We start from the raw sequence: 17496 nt of genomic DNA, 5'->3' as shown, positions 1-17496 counted from the left end.
ACCCGATTTCGCCGTAAGAAATTTTAACGTTTCCATTTTTCGAATATTCTTACTTACTATCGTCGAGGCCTATGCTGTACTGTAGCCGAATATCTTCTGGCAGATACAGAGTGGAGGCACGCGTCCAAAATGACAGACTTTCACTTAATGATTAACAGCACGCGCCTTACAGACCCTCATGTATTTTTTAAAAATTTTATTTTTTTAACCGTACAGAGTATTTTGAACTCTTGTATTTTTTTTTCCTCTGGTAAAGGAAAAAATTAGTTTATTTTTAGACTTGTCGCTTAAAATGTTTTTATTGAAAAAGTCAAAAATAAAATTTGATGTTTTTTAAAAATAGGGGGTTGAAATATTCTCACGATCACACCTGTGTGACAAGTAATTGAGATGTTTTTCTTTAAACCTCATGGTGAATTGAATGAAATGAAATAAAAATGGAGATAAAGAATGAGGAGTTGGTTTTTTGGGACAATGGCTATTGAAATAAAATCCAGCTTCTGGGCATTGGGAAGATGGTTTAGTTTTTAGGAGAGAAGGGGAGGGAAGGTGGAGAAAGTCCCACGATACGCGTGGCAAGTTACTTTTTTTTTATATTACGGTGAAAAATAGACGGAATTTACTGCGAAATTTTTTGAATTTTCAGGGGTGCAAAAATATTTTTTAAGATTTTACCCGACGAGTCTTACGGATTTTTTAATTTTGAACTTTATTTTAACACCTACTCCATTTGGACTTACCCCGGTTTTTTATGGTGTTTGAAAAAATTGAGTAGAATTGGGCTCAAGTGAAAGTTGGTCTCTGGGTCTAGGCCTAGGTCGGGATTCTAAAATATATGCACGCATTTATGTTTGACAAATTTGTTTTATTACTTTCACTAAAACTTTAGAATTTGTAGTAGTGACCCAATAACGGAGAAATTTAAACTTCTGTTTATTGTTATCGGTTGAGTATTTAAATTTAGTGGGCTTGGGTCGTTGGAAATTGTGTAATATGTTTTGTATTGGGTCCGGGCTGAGTAAGTCGGGGGCGGGTGCTCTAGTTTTGGCAGAATTAGGGTAAACTGGACAATAGGCAGCCTTCAGGAAATTTTATTTTACAACTTTCTAGCTTTATTGGACAAATAAATCATTTTTTTAAAGGATACATTTTATTTTATAAATTTTTGTTTACTTATATTAGTTTAAATTTTTAAAAACTACTTCGATAATAATTTATCGTTTATTCCAAAATTTTTATCTCTAATTCTTCAAATTTTGATTTTGAGAAAAAAAGTTCTCAACAAAGTTTGTAGAAAATTTAATGGACTACAAAAAAAGTCCAGTAACTTTAAGTCGTAAATCCAAAATTTCAAAAGTTATATGTATTTTAAATTTATGAAGTTCAATTTCTTCTTACAAGGATTTAACATCGACATATTACACCATTTACCGGTGTTATTTCATTTTAACACCATATGGTGTTAAATTGACTTCCTTTTTAACACCACTCGTTTTAGTGTAATCGTAGAATTTTTTACACCAATTTAACACCGCCAAATTACACCACTTACATCGGTGTTATTTCATTTTAACACCACGAGGTGTTAGCTTAGTCATTTTTTAACGCCATTCTTTTGACGGTGTAGTCGTGGAATTTGTTACACCGATTTAACACCAGTATTTTAACACCGCTGAATTACATCATCTACACCAGTGTTATTTTATTTTTAACACCGCTCTTTTTACAGTGTATACATAGTTTTATTACACTAATATAACAGCGCCAAAAATTACACCCCTACACCATTTTAACCCCAAATGGTTTTAAATTGAGTCAATTTTCAACGCTGCTCTTTTTACAGTGTATTCGTGTAATTTGTTTTACACCGACTTAACACCGCCAAATTACACCATCTACACTGGTGTTATTTCATTTTAACACCACGTGGTGTTAAATTATATTTTTAACACCTCTCTTTTTACAGTGTATACATAGTTTTATTACACTAATATAACAGCGCCAAAAATTACACCCCTATACCATTTTAACACCAAATGGTGTTAAAATGAGCCAATTTTTAACGCTGCTCTTTTTACAGTGTATTCGTGGAATATATTTTACACCGACTTAACACCGCTAAATTACACCATTTACACCGGTGTTATTTCATTTTAACACCTCATCGTGTTAAATTTTATTTTTAACACTGCTTTTTTTACAGTGAATTTTTTTTTTTTTTTTTTTTTTTCAAACAATAAAAGAGAAATTTGAAAAATAATTTGATAATTAGCTACTTGTTTAGGATTTAAACTTTCGAGTACTGAGCTCATAGCCGGTAACTTTTATTACATACGGCAATTGACAATATATTGCCCCATTGCTATTGGGGTTGGGTATATTGAGTATATAGCTATGGGTTTTGAGTTAAAATTCAAGAAAAGGTATAAGGTATGAGGTATACAGTATAAAGTAATTGAATAAGATATGACGTTGAAAGGTAGTATGGCCGAGAACGTTAAATTTTCTAAAACTTAACATTTACAACTCGACTACTCTACTCATTTCGGTCGGCCTTTGCTGACCTGATTTATGACTTGCGTACGACTAAAATTGTGTATCTTTAGATTTTTCTTCTCTACTGTCTTCTGTCTACTATCTAGTATGTACTGGGTAGGAGTTTATAGTAGTAAAGTGGACCTACACTAGTAAATTTTAAAATTTTGTCGGGCAGCTTAGAAAGGAAGTGGACGGTTGGGTACTGGGTGGATGTTGGTGGGTACAGACGGGAGCTAAAACTATTTATTTTCATTTTTATATATTTTATGGCACGTGGCTTGACTTTTAACTAGAGGGGATTAAGTTTTTATATTTTACTTTACTAAATAATATATATATTTATATATTTTGATTGAATTTTTTTATTGGAACATAATAAATTTATTGTGATTGTGTTTGGAATTAAATTGTGGCCAAACTATTAGACTCATGAAGAAAGTCATAAGGAACTTTTTTGTAGAAAATTTAATTTCCTACAAAATTGAATTCATATATTTTTTTCATATTTTTGATAGTTTGGCCAGAAATTCGAATTTAAAGAAATAAAAATTTTGGAGGTGGGAATTTTTTATCTTCAATGAGAACTAAGTACGAAAAATTGAAATTACAGGGAAAGTATCAAAAATATGAAAAAAATATATGAGTAAAAATTTGTAGAAAATTAAATTTCCTACAAAAAAGTATTCTTTAAATTTTTATTTAAATTCAATACTTTGAGAGTTATTGAAGTTTGAATCTCTTGAATGACATTTACAAAAAAAAATTTTTTTTTTTTATGAAAAAAAAAATGAAGTATTGAAGAAAAATAATTTTAGAAACTTCTTCAACTTAAAATTTTACCTCTATCTCAGTTTTCTAAACTCTTTTACGCAATAATTTCTACTAAACAAACAACGGTTACCCGAAAATAATCAAAGAATTCACCTTGAGCTCCAATTTTACCAAAAAAATTTCTTAATCCTTTGTGCCCGACCTCAAGAGTAAATAAAATAAAAGCAGGTCTTTACTCCAAAAATTTAATTTTTTCTTTTCGACCAGTCTAATAATTTGAATAGTTTCAGTTTTACGTGTTGAGAATTTCTGTTGAGGTCCGTCGACAAGCTTGATCTACTCTCAAAACCTCTGAACACATATAAAATATAAAATTTATGTACAGTGGATTTTAAAATACCTTTTAAGTACAAATATACTTGTAGGGTAGGAAAAATAAACGGTGAAAAAATTTTTTCCTTCTCCAGCAGCTTTCTAATCCCTTGAAACTCAATGGCATTGCCATTGGAAATACCCATGGCCAAAGGTAAAGGTACAACTTGTAGTTTTATTACTTTTATACTTTTAGCCTACTAACCTAAAACCAAAAGTCGCACCAACAATTTACCTTTTACAGGCCAATTTTACCAAATAGTTACCGTAAATCCATTTAAGTTTTTAAATTTTTCTACTGAAAAAATTCTTACACTTATGTATACATATAAATGTGTGACTGAAAAAGGGGGGGGGGTTGGAATTAAGTCATGGACAGAACTTAATTTAAAAAGTCAAAGTCTATAAAAATTTGAAACGGTTTAATTTGGTGACAATTAAACTTTTTTCTAAAAGACCTTGACCGAATTTCGAGAATTTTTCTTGAGTCATAACAACTTGGCAAATTGGGTGTTCTGGTTCTTTTAAAATTGTACAATATTACTAGAACAGCTAAGCATTTGCTGACACGGTTTTTTAAAATTCTTTAGAGTTAAAGGACAGGCTACATTCCGTAGATGAGGATAATTATTAACTTTTTTTGAATTTTTTGTGATAGTATAGATGTACTTAGTGAAAAAAATTGGGCTAAGACAATTGAGAGGTAATTTGGGATGAACGAGCTTAGAAGATATAAATTTTTGGGATTTTTCTAAAATTTTGAATTTCCAAAATGTATAATCGCAAATATCTGGGTAAGTATTGAGAATATCGAAAATATGTATCAGAGCAGTTTTGTAGCTGGGAAAATTCTGAAGAAAATGAGCCCAATACGATCTCATAAAGTCTGATGGTTTAAAAGTTATGAATTTTTGAATTTTAATACATAGGCAGTGATTATTAATATAAATTTGATCATTATGAATCTATTTACTCAAATATCTTTGTAACCGTTAGGAATATCGAAAAAATCAATCAGATCATTTTTGTAGCTTAGAAAATTCTGAAAAAGATAAGTTAAAGGTCGTTTCTAAATTACTGATCATTTCTGAGCTATGAATTTTTAAATATAATGATTCAAAAATGGTTAAATTTTTTTTCTAGAATTTCATGGTTTAAATGTCGTTTTTTAAAAGTACGAGACATTGACAAGTTTCAATTATTTTTTTTCATCAATCTGAAGGTGTCTAGATGACTTTTTGATAAAAAGTATCAAAATAAACCTGAAATTTCTTTAACTTAAAAGTGAAAAAACCAACGACCAAATTTAAAAATGGAAAAAAAAATGTGACCGTTTTACCTCTTAAATATTTACAACAACCCTCGAGCCCTTTTCATCGTAAACATTTAAGTAAAAAAAAATGTATATAAATATTAAGCGCGATAGAAATCGGGATTAAAATTATCAGTAATCAAAACAGTATCAAATTTCCAATTGCAAAAAAAACATTTTTATCTCGATGTATATGGTAAGTATGTGTATATATATGTATATAGGGCTTATAAATATAATGTTAGGGACTGAAGAATAAATAATAGGGCAAGAGTATAATAGCCAAGTCGAAAAAAGAGAAAAGATAAAGGGGAAAAGTGATTGAGGGGGCAATTGCTGGATGACCGTGGATTTTTTATGTTTTTTTTTTTTTCATGTTTAAGAATAGGCCACAGAGGCTCGTATACGGGGCACCACATATGGGCAAGAGTATTAGATAATGGTGTTAGGCGTCCCTTAGCCTTCAGAGAGAGCACCCTTAAAGCTTCCTATCCTATGTATTCCAAGTGTGTGTACGTGTGTGCTTCTACATATATACAGTACATAGTATATAGTTTTACAGCCACCCTCTCCTCTCGCATCATCAGTAGTTGAGTTCCCCTTTACGGGTGTACCGCCCTCGGGATCAACACAAAGAGCGTATGCCCTCCCGATGAGTGGAGCAGACGTCCAAGTTGTGATGACGTGCGGATATGTTACGCGTGCGACGGCCAACGTGCATTATTTGTGCGTAAAAGATCTCCTGTGAGCTTGAGCTCAGCTAGAATGAGTACGTTAAAATTCTTGTTACACTAGAGACTTGACAAATGACCCGCCATCATGAAAATTGAATTTTTGGAAAATTATCAGAAGTTTTTTTGTTCCGGGCACCAGATCTTGAAGACTGTTGATCGTAAAATTATGGTTCAAAGCTTATTTTTTTTAGAATTTTATAAGCTTCAAAAATGATCTGATTGAATTTTTCAATATTTCAAGCCGTTACGGAGATAATTGAGTATATAGATTCATAATGATCAAATTTATATTAATAATGATTTTGTATATATTAATATTCAACTATCCTTATCTCTCAAATTAACAGTCGCAATGAGATGGGACTTAAGTCATTTTCTCCAGAATTTCATCAGCTACAAAATTGCTCTCTTTGAATTTTTCGATATTTGCAACCGTTGTCAAGATATTTGAGATTTTCGTATCCAAGAATAAAAATTTTGATTTATTCGTCGATTTTGGGAAACGTTATGATTCTTTTATACTTATGTATAAAATATTCTTTTATTATGACTCAATTTACGCAGAATAGAATAATCAACAGCGAGTAATGATTAGTTTGACAAAAAAAATTTCCACCCGCCCATTACCTTTTTTAAAAATATATAAATATAGAAAAAGGGAAATCCCCTTCAGTATTCTCATCATCGAGTAGCCTGTGCAGTATTAACGTCTCCAAAATGAAGCAGCGGTTGTTCTATGGAGGGTGTTTCGTTATATAGACGGCATGGGTGCAGAAAATATAAATCTAGTGTATGTAGGGTATGTTGTGCAGTAGTACAAGCGAGTGAAAGGATCGAAGTGAGATAAGTGAGAGTGAGAATGAGCGAATAGCAGATAGAGAAGGAAGAGAAGCAGAAAGAGACAGAGCAAAAAGGGAGAACGAGTAGTAGCTGGAGCTGAGTAGAAGTCGGTTGATTTTGAGGGGTTGCAATGGGGATTGTCGTGGCGTACCCCTGCGGGCTTCCACGCTCTCCTCATCGGTGGCTCTCTAACATCCACACAACCATAAAACCCCGCGTGTATACTTCCCAGGACACATAACCAGTGTGCAGAGAATTTATATCGTAAGCGTGTAGCTGAGTGTACTCATCGGGCTGAAATAAACCGACCCTGGGTGGTTTGCCCCCATATCCACTGCCACTGTAACAGAGTACACTCGTCTCGCCGTTTCTCTGATCTATATTGTTAAATATACAGGGATTTTAACCATGAAAATTGCAACTCAAATTGCTGATTTTATTTTCTACATATATATATATATTTTTTATCCCTGTGGAAAATTAAATTCGTTTAAAATGTGTTCACTTTACTCAACTTTGAAACGTGACAAAGTCATTAAGTATTTTTGGACCTTGGAGCTTGAACTTTGAGCTTCTCAATGCGATTGGATTTGACTGATTTTTTCCGAAGCTCAAAAACAAAATTTAAAATTTATAGATTTGAGTAGCTCAGACCTGAAACTTGCGGGATAATTTTTGACATTTAAATAACTAAAGGCATCTTAAAGTAGAGACTTTGAGCTTTAAAATGAATTTTTTTCTATACGACGATTTAAACTAAAGTTACAGCCTTTTTAATTTTAGTTACCGATGCGTTATAAAAAACATTAAAACTTTTTCTTTCCTACTGTTTACTATCCATCCACCTCTTTTATTTTTAATTATTTATTTTTTATAGATAATTACTATCTGTCGTGTGTTAATACACGTAAATATGGATTGACAAAGTCGTTAAAAAAGGAGCAAGTTGTTAAATTTTATTTACCCAACGGTTATTTACGAAATAACACTAGTAGCTGTCAATAACCGGGACATTAAACAGCTCAGTCAGTCCCTATAATCGACCGGCTATTTAAAACATTAACTAATCCCACGCTGATATTTAAAATAAACTAAAAAATCATCCACGTAAACATTAAATATAAAATAATAAATTTGTTAAAATAAAATGAACCTTCGGCATTTAATATTTATATTTTTCCATTGATTTATTTATTTCCCGCGCAAATCCAAAGTAACAAATATTAACTTTAAAGATAACATTTAATAATTGACAGCCTCCAGAGTCTCATTGTCCCCCATGAGTCGCCTTTCCACTGTCATATTTATTGGATTAACAAAAAAGTATTGAATTTTACTCTTAAAATTTCCGGAGCGTTGCAGAAAAAGAAATTGAATCAACGGTAAAAATTATCGATCACCAGAGATCAGAGGAATTTTAGTGCAATAATAAAAAAAAGTTAAAACAGAGCCAGAAGGAGACCGATAGTTCGAGTGGGTAGCAGAGGGTGTCGCGATCTGTGAGAACCTCCACGGCTCGTCTCACCCCATCCAGTCATGTGTGATGGAGCTAAATGGATGAGACGCACCCCTAAAGCTAGACTGGTAAAAAGAGAGCTGGATATTATGAGCGATAGAGCGAACGGCGACTGCTAGGCGATATATCGGCTGTCCATAACTTTTTTTGCAACCCAAAGAGCATTATGTTCATGGATCAGATCCATCCGGAATGAAAGCTAACAAAAGGTAAAAGTAGTCGAGTTATAAAAGAGTTTTTATAATTAAATTTTCGAATTTATCAGATGAATGATTTTGCTGGGGAGAGGGACAGGACTCGCCCGAGCTTCCAGGACAGGCACCGTCTGTATATGGAGCCCTGATTATCATGCAGTCGAAGCTCTAAAGGTATCAGTTATGTAGTCAGTTTTGAGCTGCGAGTACATCGAGATGTTGTGTAGACTTTTATTGGGCTCGGTCATGTCATGAGATATCAGCCGAGTGTTTTCCGGGCAGGAATCCAACCCCTTGCCCGCTGGGAGTCGGTAAATTACGTAGCTTAATTTCGTATTTGTTAATTTTCAATAATCTGAGTGTAGGAATCGATTGGGAACACAAAATTGGTCAATCGCTTGGGGGCCAAAGCTAAACTCGAGATGACTGTGTAAGGAAATTGTTCCGACGTGTCCACTTCCTCTGGCTTGATGAGAGTTCCGTTTTCATCCAGACTCTAGTGAAACTACTTCGTAAACACTCAATCCTAAATATACTAAAAACCCTTTCGATCCTCGCCAATTTAGACCGCATGCTAGAATTAAGAACTTTTTTTTGCTATGTTCAATTTAAATTTTCATATTGGTGCCGAAGTGGAAGGACTTTTTTTATTCGTTATTTGTTGGAGTAACAGATTCTGTTTTGATAATTTATTAGAAAGTTGTGAACGTTTACTTTTTTTTTGACTGATAAGTATCTGGGTCACGTCATATTTTATGAAGTTCAGTCAAATTTTTTCTAGAGAAATTTTTAGGAAATTAATGAATTTTGGACTTGAGGTCATCATATATGTTTATGTTGGACAGTATTTCATATATAAATTAATAGAAATAATAATCTAGAAGTTACTTCATAAGATATTTTATAAAAATTAGAAAATTTGCATCATTTTTGGTTACAAAATTTTTTTTTGTAGAATATTTTGATATTGAAGGAAATTTTTGACTTCGGACTGTGACAGGGACTTTTATTAGATCGTATTTTGTTGAGATTCAAAGGGAAATTTGAATCTGAGAATAAGTTTGCTTAATATTTCATGAAAAAGTTGAAAATTTGCATCATTTTTGGTTACAAAATTTTTTTAATAGAAAATTTTGATATTGAAGGAATTTCTTGACTTCGGATCGTAATAAAAACTTGTATTGGATCGTATTTTGTTAAGATTTGAAGGGAAATTTGAATCTGAGAGTTAGTTTCTTTGCTATTTCACAAAAAAGTCGAAAATTCGCATCAATTTTGGTTACAAAAATTTTTTATGTAGAATATTTTGATATTAAGGGAAATTTTTGACTTCGGACTGTGACAGGGACTTTTATAAGATCGTATTTTGTTGAGATTCAAAGGGAAATTTGAATCTGAGAATAAGTTTGCTTAATATTTCATGAAAAAGTCGAAAATTTGCATCATTTTTGGTTACAAAATTTTTTTAATAGAAAATTTTGATATTGAAGGAATTTCTTGACTTCGGATCGTGATAAAAACTTGTATTGGATCGTATTTTGTTAAGATTTGAAGGGAAATTTGAATCTGAGAATTAGTTTCTTTGCTATTTCACAAAAAAGTCGAAAATTCGCATCAATTTTGGTTACAAAAATTTTTTATGTAGAATATTTTGATATTGAAGGAAATTTTTGACTTCGGACTGTGACAGGGACTTTTATTAGATCGTATTTTGTTGAGATTTAAAGGGCAATTAAAATCTGAGAGTTAGTTTATTTGTTATTTCATAAAAAAAAATGAAAATCTGCACCATTTTTGGTAACAAAATTTTTTTTGCAGAATATTTTTAAAATTTACTGAAGTTATTGACTTGTAACAGTGTTAACTCTTTATATTAGATTGTACGTCATACAGAAATATAGAGAAATTAAAATCTAACGACTAATTGTTGGAATACTGAAGAAAAAAGTTGAAAAATTTCATCATTTTTGGATACCAAAATATTTTTGTAAAAAATTTACCGGATTTATGACTTGAGCCCGTGATAAATATTGATAACAACTTAGATTTTACAAAAAAATTCTCCTGAAAGTCCATTGTTCACTTCAAAAACTGAAAAAAATGAAATAAAAATATTGCCAGCCTTAGAAAAAGTGAAACCAAATCGGATAAAACTTAAGCCTTTCGTTAGAAATTCCGTAAATAATTTAAACAATCTCAAAGAAATTTAATATCAACAGGTATCTTAATAACAAATCTAAATGTGCCGACGTGACGAATGCAATAAAATCACCGCAAAGCCGAAGTCCACTATAAGTTAAAAAAAAAAGATTGAAAAGTTTTCTCTAGCGTCGCAATAATAAAACGGTTCGATCGTAAACGGTTACTTTTCCTTTGGCATGCAATGACCACAGCTTTTACCTCAATTCCAGTAGTCCGAAAACCCATAGTCTGCAATCTGCAGTCTACAGAGGAACCATCAGTAAGCAAAGAGAGAGGCTACTATAAATACCCATCCCGCGACCTTTTTCCTCATATAATAAAACTGCTACCTTCATACCTACACCTACAGTAAACCCATAGACTATTACTATGGTCTGTAGGCTATTGCTCTTGCTTTTGCTTTGCTTTGTATTTGCATACTTTCCCAGCACTTAGAAAGTACCTGAATATAACAAAAAACCCTATCGTAAAATCAAGTCTGTAGTCCGTTTACATAAAATTGTCGTCATAAACTAATTCCTCCTTGTTTATTGTCTGTCTCTTCGAATATTCCTTTATCTGACAAACTTCCTTCCATTCATTTACTTCACCAAAAAGGGATTCAGAGTCTAATGCTCTGGGGAAAAATGTCCACATGAATACCATTTGCTAAGATGCTCTTGAATTTCTGTGGTTTATTGCCTCCACTGTTTCCAGTTTGAGTCTGGAATCGGCAGCTGAGGGTTACGGCCCAAATGGACACAGAATTAAACGTTGCAATGAATGAGGCTGATGAACTCTCGACACTTATGTGGACGCATGTGTCACCCGAAATACAGTAGCATGTTCGGGATCCAAGTACGCGTGAAATGTTGCCGCGCGTCAATTAACAGACCACCGGGCAACGGCATTACGCTTTGATAGACTCGAAATCAGGGGTTAAATAGTAATTGGAGAGTTCGCTGTTGGGGAAAAAGTATAAAAAAGTTGAACATGTTTTTTAGCTACCGGGAAAACTCGTTACCGGTTAAAGTGAAAAAGCTCGTCGTGGGCTTGGACGCGTTACAGGATGACGGTGTGCTGTTATTGAAGCAACGAGTAGTGGTGGTATTGGCGGGTTGGTGCCAGTGGTGGACAGGGGAATTATTGGAAAAAAGTAAAATCAGCGGTTTCTACGAAATGACTGGTGCAAACCGCGCCCATGCAGTTCAACATGCATGCTGTCTCTGTTGGTGCCTTATCGACCAGTTTTCCCATTTCCCATCTCTCTTTGTATTTATCAATGTGATGGTGTTTTCAGCTGTGCTATTTTCACCGAACGCATCCACGCACATACACATTTGTTGCTAAATATATGTACAGACATAACGAGCGCGTACTCTAGCTGGTGTACTCTTTAGCGAAGAAGGGGTGAGTTTAAAATAGTGGCCGGATCGATAAGCGATAACGAGGTCGAAGTCGTAGGACTTTGTTCAAATGATGCAAAGCAGCTTGTTAACCGTTTCAGGTCGCGTGCTAGACATCTTTCTTACTTAGCCCGTACCACCTCAGCAGCGGGACAATAAGACCGATCAGAGCAAGACCCGGATCATTATTGCCTTCTAATATGTTAAAACATTTCTTTCAACTGGTTTTCCTTGATCGCAGAAAGACGAAGTTATTTACATCCCGAGTATATATTTAGCTGAGGGGATCCGAGCCCTCTCCGGAAGCGGCTTATTATTACCGAGGTTTCCCTCTGCCTGTGCTCGAGTGGGTGCTTTCTTCCCCATCTAAATCCAGCTTGTTGCCCCATCATCCAAAGTCTCCAGTACTCTTTGACCTTGTTGGTTTTCTTTCCCCGTGTTTTTATGAAAACAAGAGCTTATCGTCAATTGAGTTTGCATAATCAAGACTCTCAGCTACCCTCTGACAACAACAACAACAACTGAAAAAAATGAAACAAAATATACCAGCAACTTTCAAATTTATCCTGCTCCTTTGAAATCGGGGATTCTTTTCACGAGTTTAAGCCTAAAAAACACCGAGTCCCTGCTTTAACGTCAAAAATCCAGATCAAAAAGACTCGTCAATCGGACAGGCTGAATTGGAAATTTCGTACATGCGGAATAAAAAGAAAAAAACCTGAGTTTCAAATAAAAAAGCACCGAAAAAAATTCACTGTTGGGCAACTGCCCAACCGACGGGACAACACGTTGTTCCGGCCTATCGATAGGCTTTCACGCACTCGTAATCCTGGAATACGCAGCGTGCTCTTTCGCATGCGTACGTTTGTGGTTACTGTGTGTGTGTGTGTGTGTTTTACTGTTACTACTGTTACCGTAACTGCTGAGGATACAGAAGAGGTGGATACACTGGGATTGTGGAGCAAACGTGCGAGAGCGAGGATCCAGAGAGGATGGTTACTAATTGTCCGAGCCCTCTACCCAGTGTCGACCACCCCTCATCAACGCTGATTGCCTAACTCTAGAACCCTCAAACTCACAACCAGCGTCCTCACCACTATCATCCTCTCGCTCTTACTCACCCAGGCCACACTTACTCTCTCTCGTTCACATTTGCTCTGATCCCGGGGACAAGAGGATCCAGTTTGTTGGTTCGCCAATACCAATTTGTCAGTTGCGATTGTCTGTACTTGGACTAACTTGACTCTCATTGTCAATTGTCCGAGGACACACACTGCCTGCCTCGATGCAGACCGGCTGTTTTTCGACACCCCGGCATCATCAATCAGCATAAAATCAGCCAATCAACTGAATTATACTCATGTTCGCATTAAACTCATCAAAATCACCATTCAGGATCTTGAACCTGTTTCTTTCTCCACACTCCACTCTGCTCTACCCCATTGTACATTCGCTGCAGAACACCACCAGGCCTCCATCCCAACTTCCAGTTCCAACAATCGCCAGCTTGTCCGGCTAATTTTTATCATGCTCCGCTCGACAAACTTGATTATCCATCACCGATTCTTTGGGCAAACATTAGTTAGCGCCCTGTGACGAGCGTCATCGGTTCTGCATTCGCGACCCCTTCACGGTTCCTTGCTCCCGTTGTCTGCTCGTCAACATTTCAACCCCCGTTATATGGGGTGTCAACCAGGTTCTCATCCACTCCATTGTTCGTTCGTTCGCTCGTACCTGCAATCAGACTGGGCCGAATAAAAAGTAAAGAACGCAACATTCTGCTAATTGCTCATCCAGGATCCCAACCACCATCACAACCATCACTTGAGGAAGTGTTAGAAAATATCGACTTAGAAACGAAATGAGGATCTCTGTACTAATACAGATCTCACGCATTCCCCTTGGTATAAAACCATTCCCTTCACCAATCTCTTGTTTTCCCTTCCTTCTTACACACGGAGTTTGTTGCTTTGAAATGAGACCGTGGCTGCTACCATTCAGATTTAAATCGACCAACAAAAAAATATATCCCAGTGCACACATAGACATATATATATATATATTAATGTAAATGTAAATATATATGAATACGTAAGCACGAAGCGAGAAGACACGAATCCCTTCAACGGCACGAGCTGAAGAACCAGAAAGAGAATCAACGAATGTGACCTGAAATATCTTAATCCTAAATTTAAAATCCTTGTCATGGAAATCACACATCAGTAGCAATAACACAATTATATATATTATTATTATTATTATTGTTATTATGATTTATTATTTATCTCTGATCTATAATAATCTCTTTACAATTAAATCTCTCTTATCATAAATTACATATACATGTTACGATAATAAATATATTTTGATGACACACCTATCATACAGTCTCGTAGCTCTCCCTCATAAAATCATTCGCCGCCATATTTATTGTCCATCTAGATTTATTTTACCCCTTAATATTTACACTATTTACAATAAATACTCATTTTTATATACAGGGACGTTATATACAGATTATATTAGGATCGAATTAAACTTCGAAATATATGTCGTCGACGCTGAGCGTCTTGTTCACTAGCCTTCCAACGGTTCTCGTAACAAAAACCACAATCACAAAGCGATTAAGCCCTATTTCAATAAGGTCTCCATACAGGTTTTGATACTGATGACATCTTGCTCGGCGTAGGACTGCCCTGAGATATCAAAGTCGTTGGCGCTTTAAGTTCGCAGCGGATACCTTCGGTGGCCTTTTTACTGGCAGGCACTGAAGGATTCCCTGGGATTCTACTGACGATTGAAGGAGGCACTGAAGTTCTTATTGGTGATGACGGCGTACTAGGTGTCGTTGTTTTTGAAGCACTGACGTTGACATTCAGGTTTGACAATGGCAACGTGTTGAGACGAATTGGCACAAAGGCACTGCGTACTTCTTCTGCGGCAGATTCACTGCTGCTGTCACTGGGACTCTGCGGTGGACTACGAGATGGACTAGTCGGCAATGCTGGGGTTTTTGTCGTCGGCATTCCTGGATACTCTGTTGGGTACTTGACGTGCTCGTGAAAGGGGTACGTCGATGGCAGCATACTGGGTGCGAATGCCGGTGTAAATAAATCCGCTGGTGGCATGGGCATTGCTCCTGAAAAATAAACCATGGATATTAGAAAAAATATTCAGCAAAGGTTTATTTTTATTTTTATCAATGTAGTAGCGAACAAAGCTGTATTGTGTTATTCTAGGGGAGATTGTGGGAACGCTGCACCCTTCGGTCCAGCATGAATCATCAGCAAATCAATAGCGAATTTCGCTCAGTTGTATACCCGTTTTTAAATTTAGCAAGACAGGGTTCGTCTGGTTGATGCTTACCTTTAATGAGTGCAGGATGATGCAGGTGCCATGCGTGTCCCAGGTAGGCGGCGTCCAGCCAAGGATTCAGCAGCCCAAGTCCAGGGAATCCAGGACCATACTGATAATCTGTAAAAAGAGAGCTCGTTTAGCAATCGGGGTTTGGTATCAAGTCGAATTATAAAGCAGTAAACGGGATTTAACGAGCCCGAGAATAGCTACGATCGTAAATGCGTTTAACGATTAAAAACTCCGGTCTTAAACTGTAATTCTGAGCCGTGTCGTGTGTGATGTGTGTTGTGGCGCACATATGGCTGCTGGCATATGCCAGACTATAAACAAATATATAAAGCGGTGTCTTTGGCTGATGACTACGACATTAATAATGATTATTTTAAAAAGTTATCTCACTTTAATCCGAGTCAGTGGCCCGAGGGCCAATCGGATCGCGGGATTAATTAGTCAAAGAACGCGGCCAGCTTTGAATTAATGCCAACTAAACCGTTTGTCTGTGTATTGAATGTACACTAACGGATTTACACGTGTGTTTTATGTAATGTATATATATGTATGTGTTTATATGTGAGTATGTGGGAGTACGATCCAGTGCAAGAGAATATGTGGCCAAGAGAGACAGAGACGAACACCCCGTGACCACCGCGTCGTGGTTTGAGGTCCGCCAGATATACGCCGGATTATTAAACGCTGCAAGGCCTCTGACACCCGTTTTGCGGATTCTCTGGTTGGACACGCGCTTATGAACACTTCTGACCACTTCCTTCCCAGATTCTACATTCTCCTGTTATCAGTTTGCCATCACCGTTATATTTTCTCATATTATTGTGGGATCGATATGCGGGTCAATTACCGTTGGTCTATCGATTACTTACTTGATTTAGATCTCGGTTCTCGTGGTCCGTCGACGGTGACTTTTATTGCTTTTGAGTAGGTAGCGACTTGTGAAGGAACGCTGCTGATTTGTATCGTCAACGAAAATGACTTTCCTGTAATGATAAAACCAATTACTATCGATTGATCGAGTGATCTAGATAATCTGATTGGAGGTGGATTGAAAAATACAAACCTCGGCCACTGCGACCAACGAATCGTAGATCGTTAAATTTAGCGACCTGGTTTTTCATAACCGCGGTGCAGTTTCTCAGTTCGCCGCAGCAATTTTCGTCATTGCCGGCGCGTATCGTCACCGGCGTGCCATCGCTGACTTCGTCGAGCGCGACGACTTTGAACGCGATCGGTAACGATTTGTTTGATCTCCAATGAGTGGGCAGCGCGGTGCAGAGGATTGCTGGACTTCCGGTTTGGATCAGATCGCCGTGGCATGCACGCAGCGCATCGTGGATCGAGCTGAAGTTATCCATTGCGAGAGGTCCTTCTGGCAGATGCATTTTACATTAATTTGTATTTTTTTTTTTTTTAATTTTCAAAAATAATCCGATAGATCACTTGGCACTGACACTATTTATTATCGATTACAGATCACTGGTCACTCCACTGCACTAAACTGTCGGATAGTTCGCTGGACAGTCGACTATCACTGAGCCGTGTTAGTAAATGGTAAAAAAAAAGGTGTGGGAGTTTAAAACGAGGCGCACTCGATGCTCGTCGAGCGGATTCTAGTTTTTCGCAGACATCTACCACCTATTTAGAGGGGATTTTTATCCCCACCAATTTTTCGTAACGCCCCACCCAGTGGTGGAGCGTCGACCAATGAGGACGGTGGTCGTGTTTGTGGCCTCAGTGGCTCGCCGCCTTCACCCCTAACCAAGCTTAAGGGTTGCTAGAGAACCCGTGGGGATCTTCGTCTGTCGTCTCAGCTACGAGCTCGTGCTTCTGTATTTCGTCGCTCTGCTTCTGCTCTACATACTCGCGCGCTCACTCCCACTCGTGGGCTACTGGTGCTGGCTCTCTCTGGCCCATTGACTGCTTTGCATCTATTGGGTTTATTCTTTATCTTCTATCGCTGCTGTTACGATGCCACGCTTATTCTCATATGCTTCACCTGCTTGTTTCTGTGTTACTATTATATATATATATATATATATATATATATATATATATATATATATATATATATATATATATATATATATATTATGGGAGCGCTGAAAATGATGATTTTTTATATGACATGCATGTTATTTTTTTTTTTTTAATTTCTTAAAAATTTTTTTTGATTTTTTGGAAGTAGAAATTTTCGATAGGGCGGGAAAATTTTTTTTTTGAATTTCTTAAAAATTTTTTTTGATTTTTTGGAAGTGGAAATTTT

The 17496-nt window shown here is 36.2% G+C and overlaps 1 protein-coding gene across 1 annotated transcript; it reads right to left on the bottom strand.

The window, feature by feature from the left end:
• Positions 1–14157: 14157 nt before the first annotated feature.
• On the bottom strand, positions 14158–16826 carry LOC103573485 (segmentation protein Runt). The gene is made up of 4 exons (XM_008552602.1): positions 16294–16826; positions 16100–16213; positions 15231–15338; positions 14158–15003 (listed from the first exon to the last, which is right to left on the bottom strand). The coding sequence occupies exons 1-4, from the start codon at positions 16613–16615 to the stop codon at positions 14501–14503; spliced, it is 1047 nt and encodes a 348-aa protein (XP_008550824.1). The 5' UTR covers positions 16616–16826; the 3' UTR covers positions 14158–14500.
• Positions 16827–17496: the final 670 nt, after the last annotated feature.

Source organism: Microplitis demolitor, chromosome 2 (assembly GCF_026212275.2).
Source record: "Microplitis demolitor isolate Queensland-Clemson2020A chromosome 2, iyMicDemo2.1a, whole genome shotgun sequence".
NCBI classification, from domain to species: Eukaryota; Metazoa; Arthropoda; class Insecta; order Hymenoptera; family Braconidae; genus Microplitis; species Microplitis demolitor.
The sequence above is the reverse complement of the archived record's forward strand: the minus strand, read 5'-3'. Positions and strand labels throughout refer to the sequence as shown.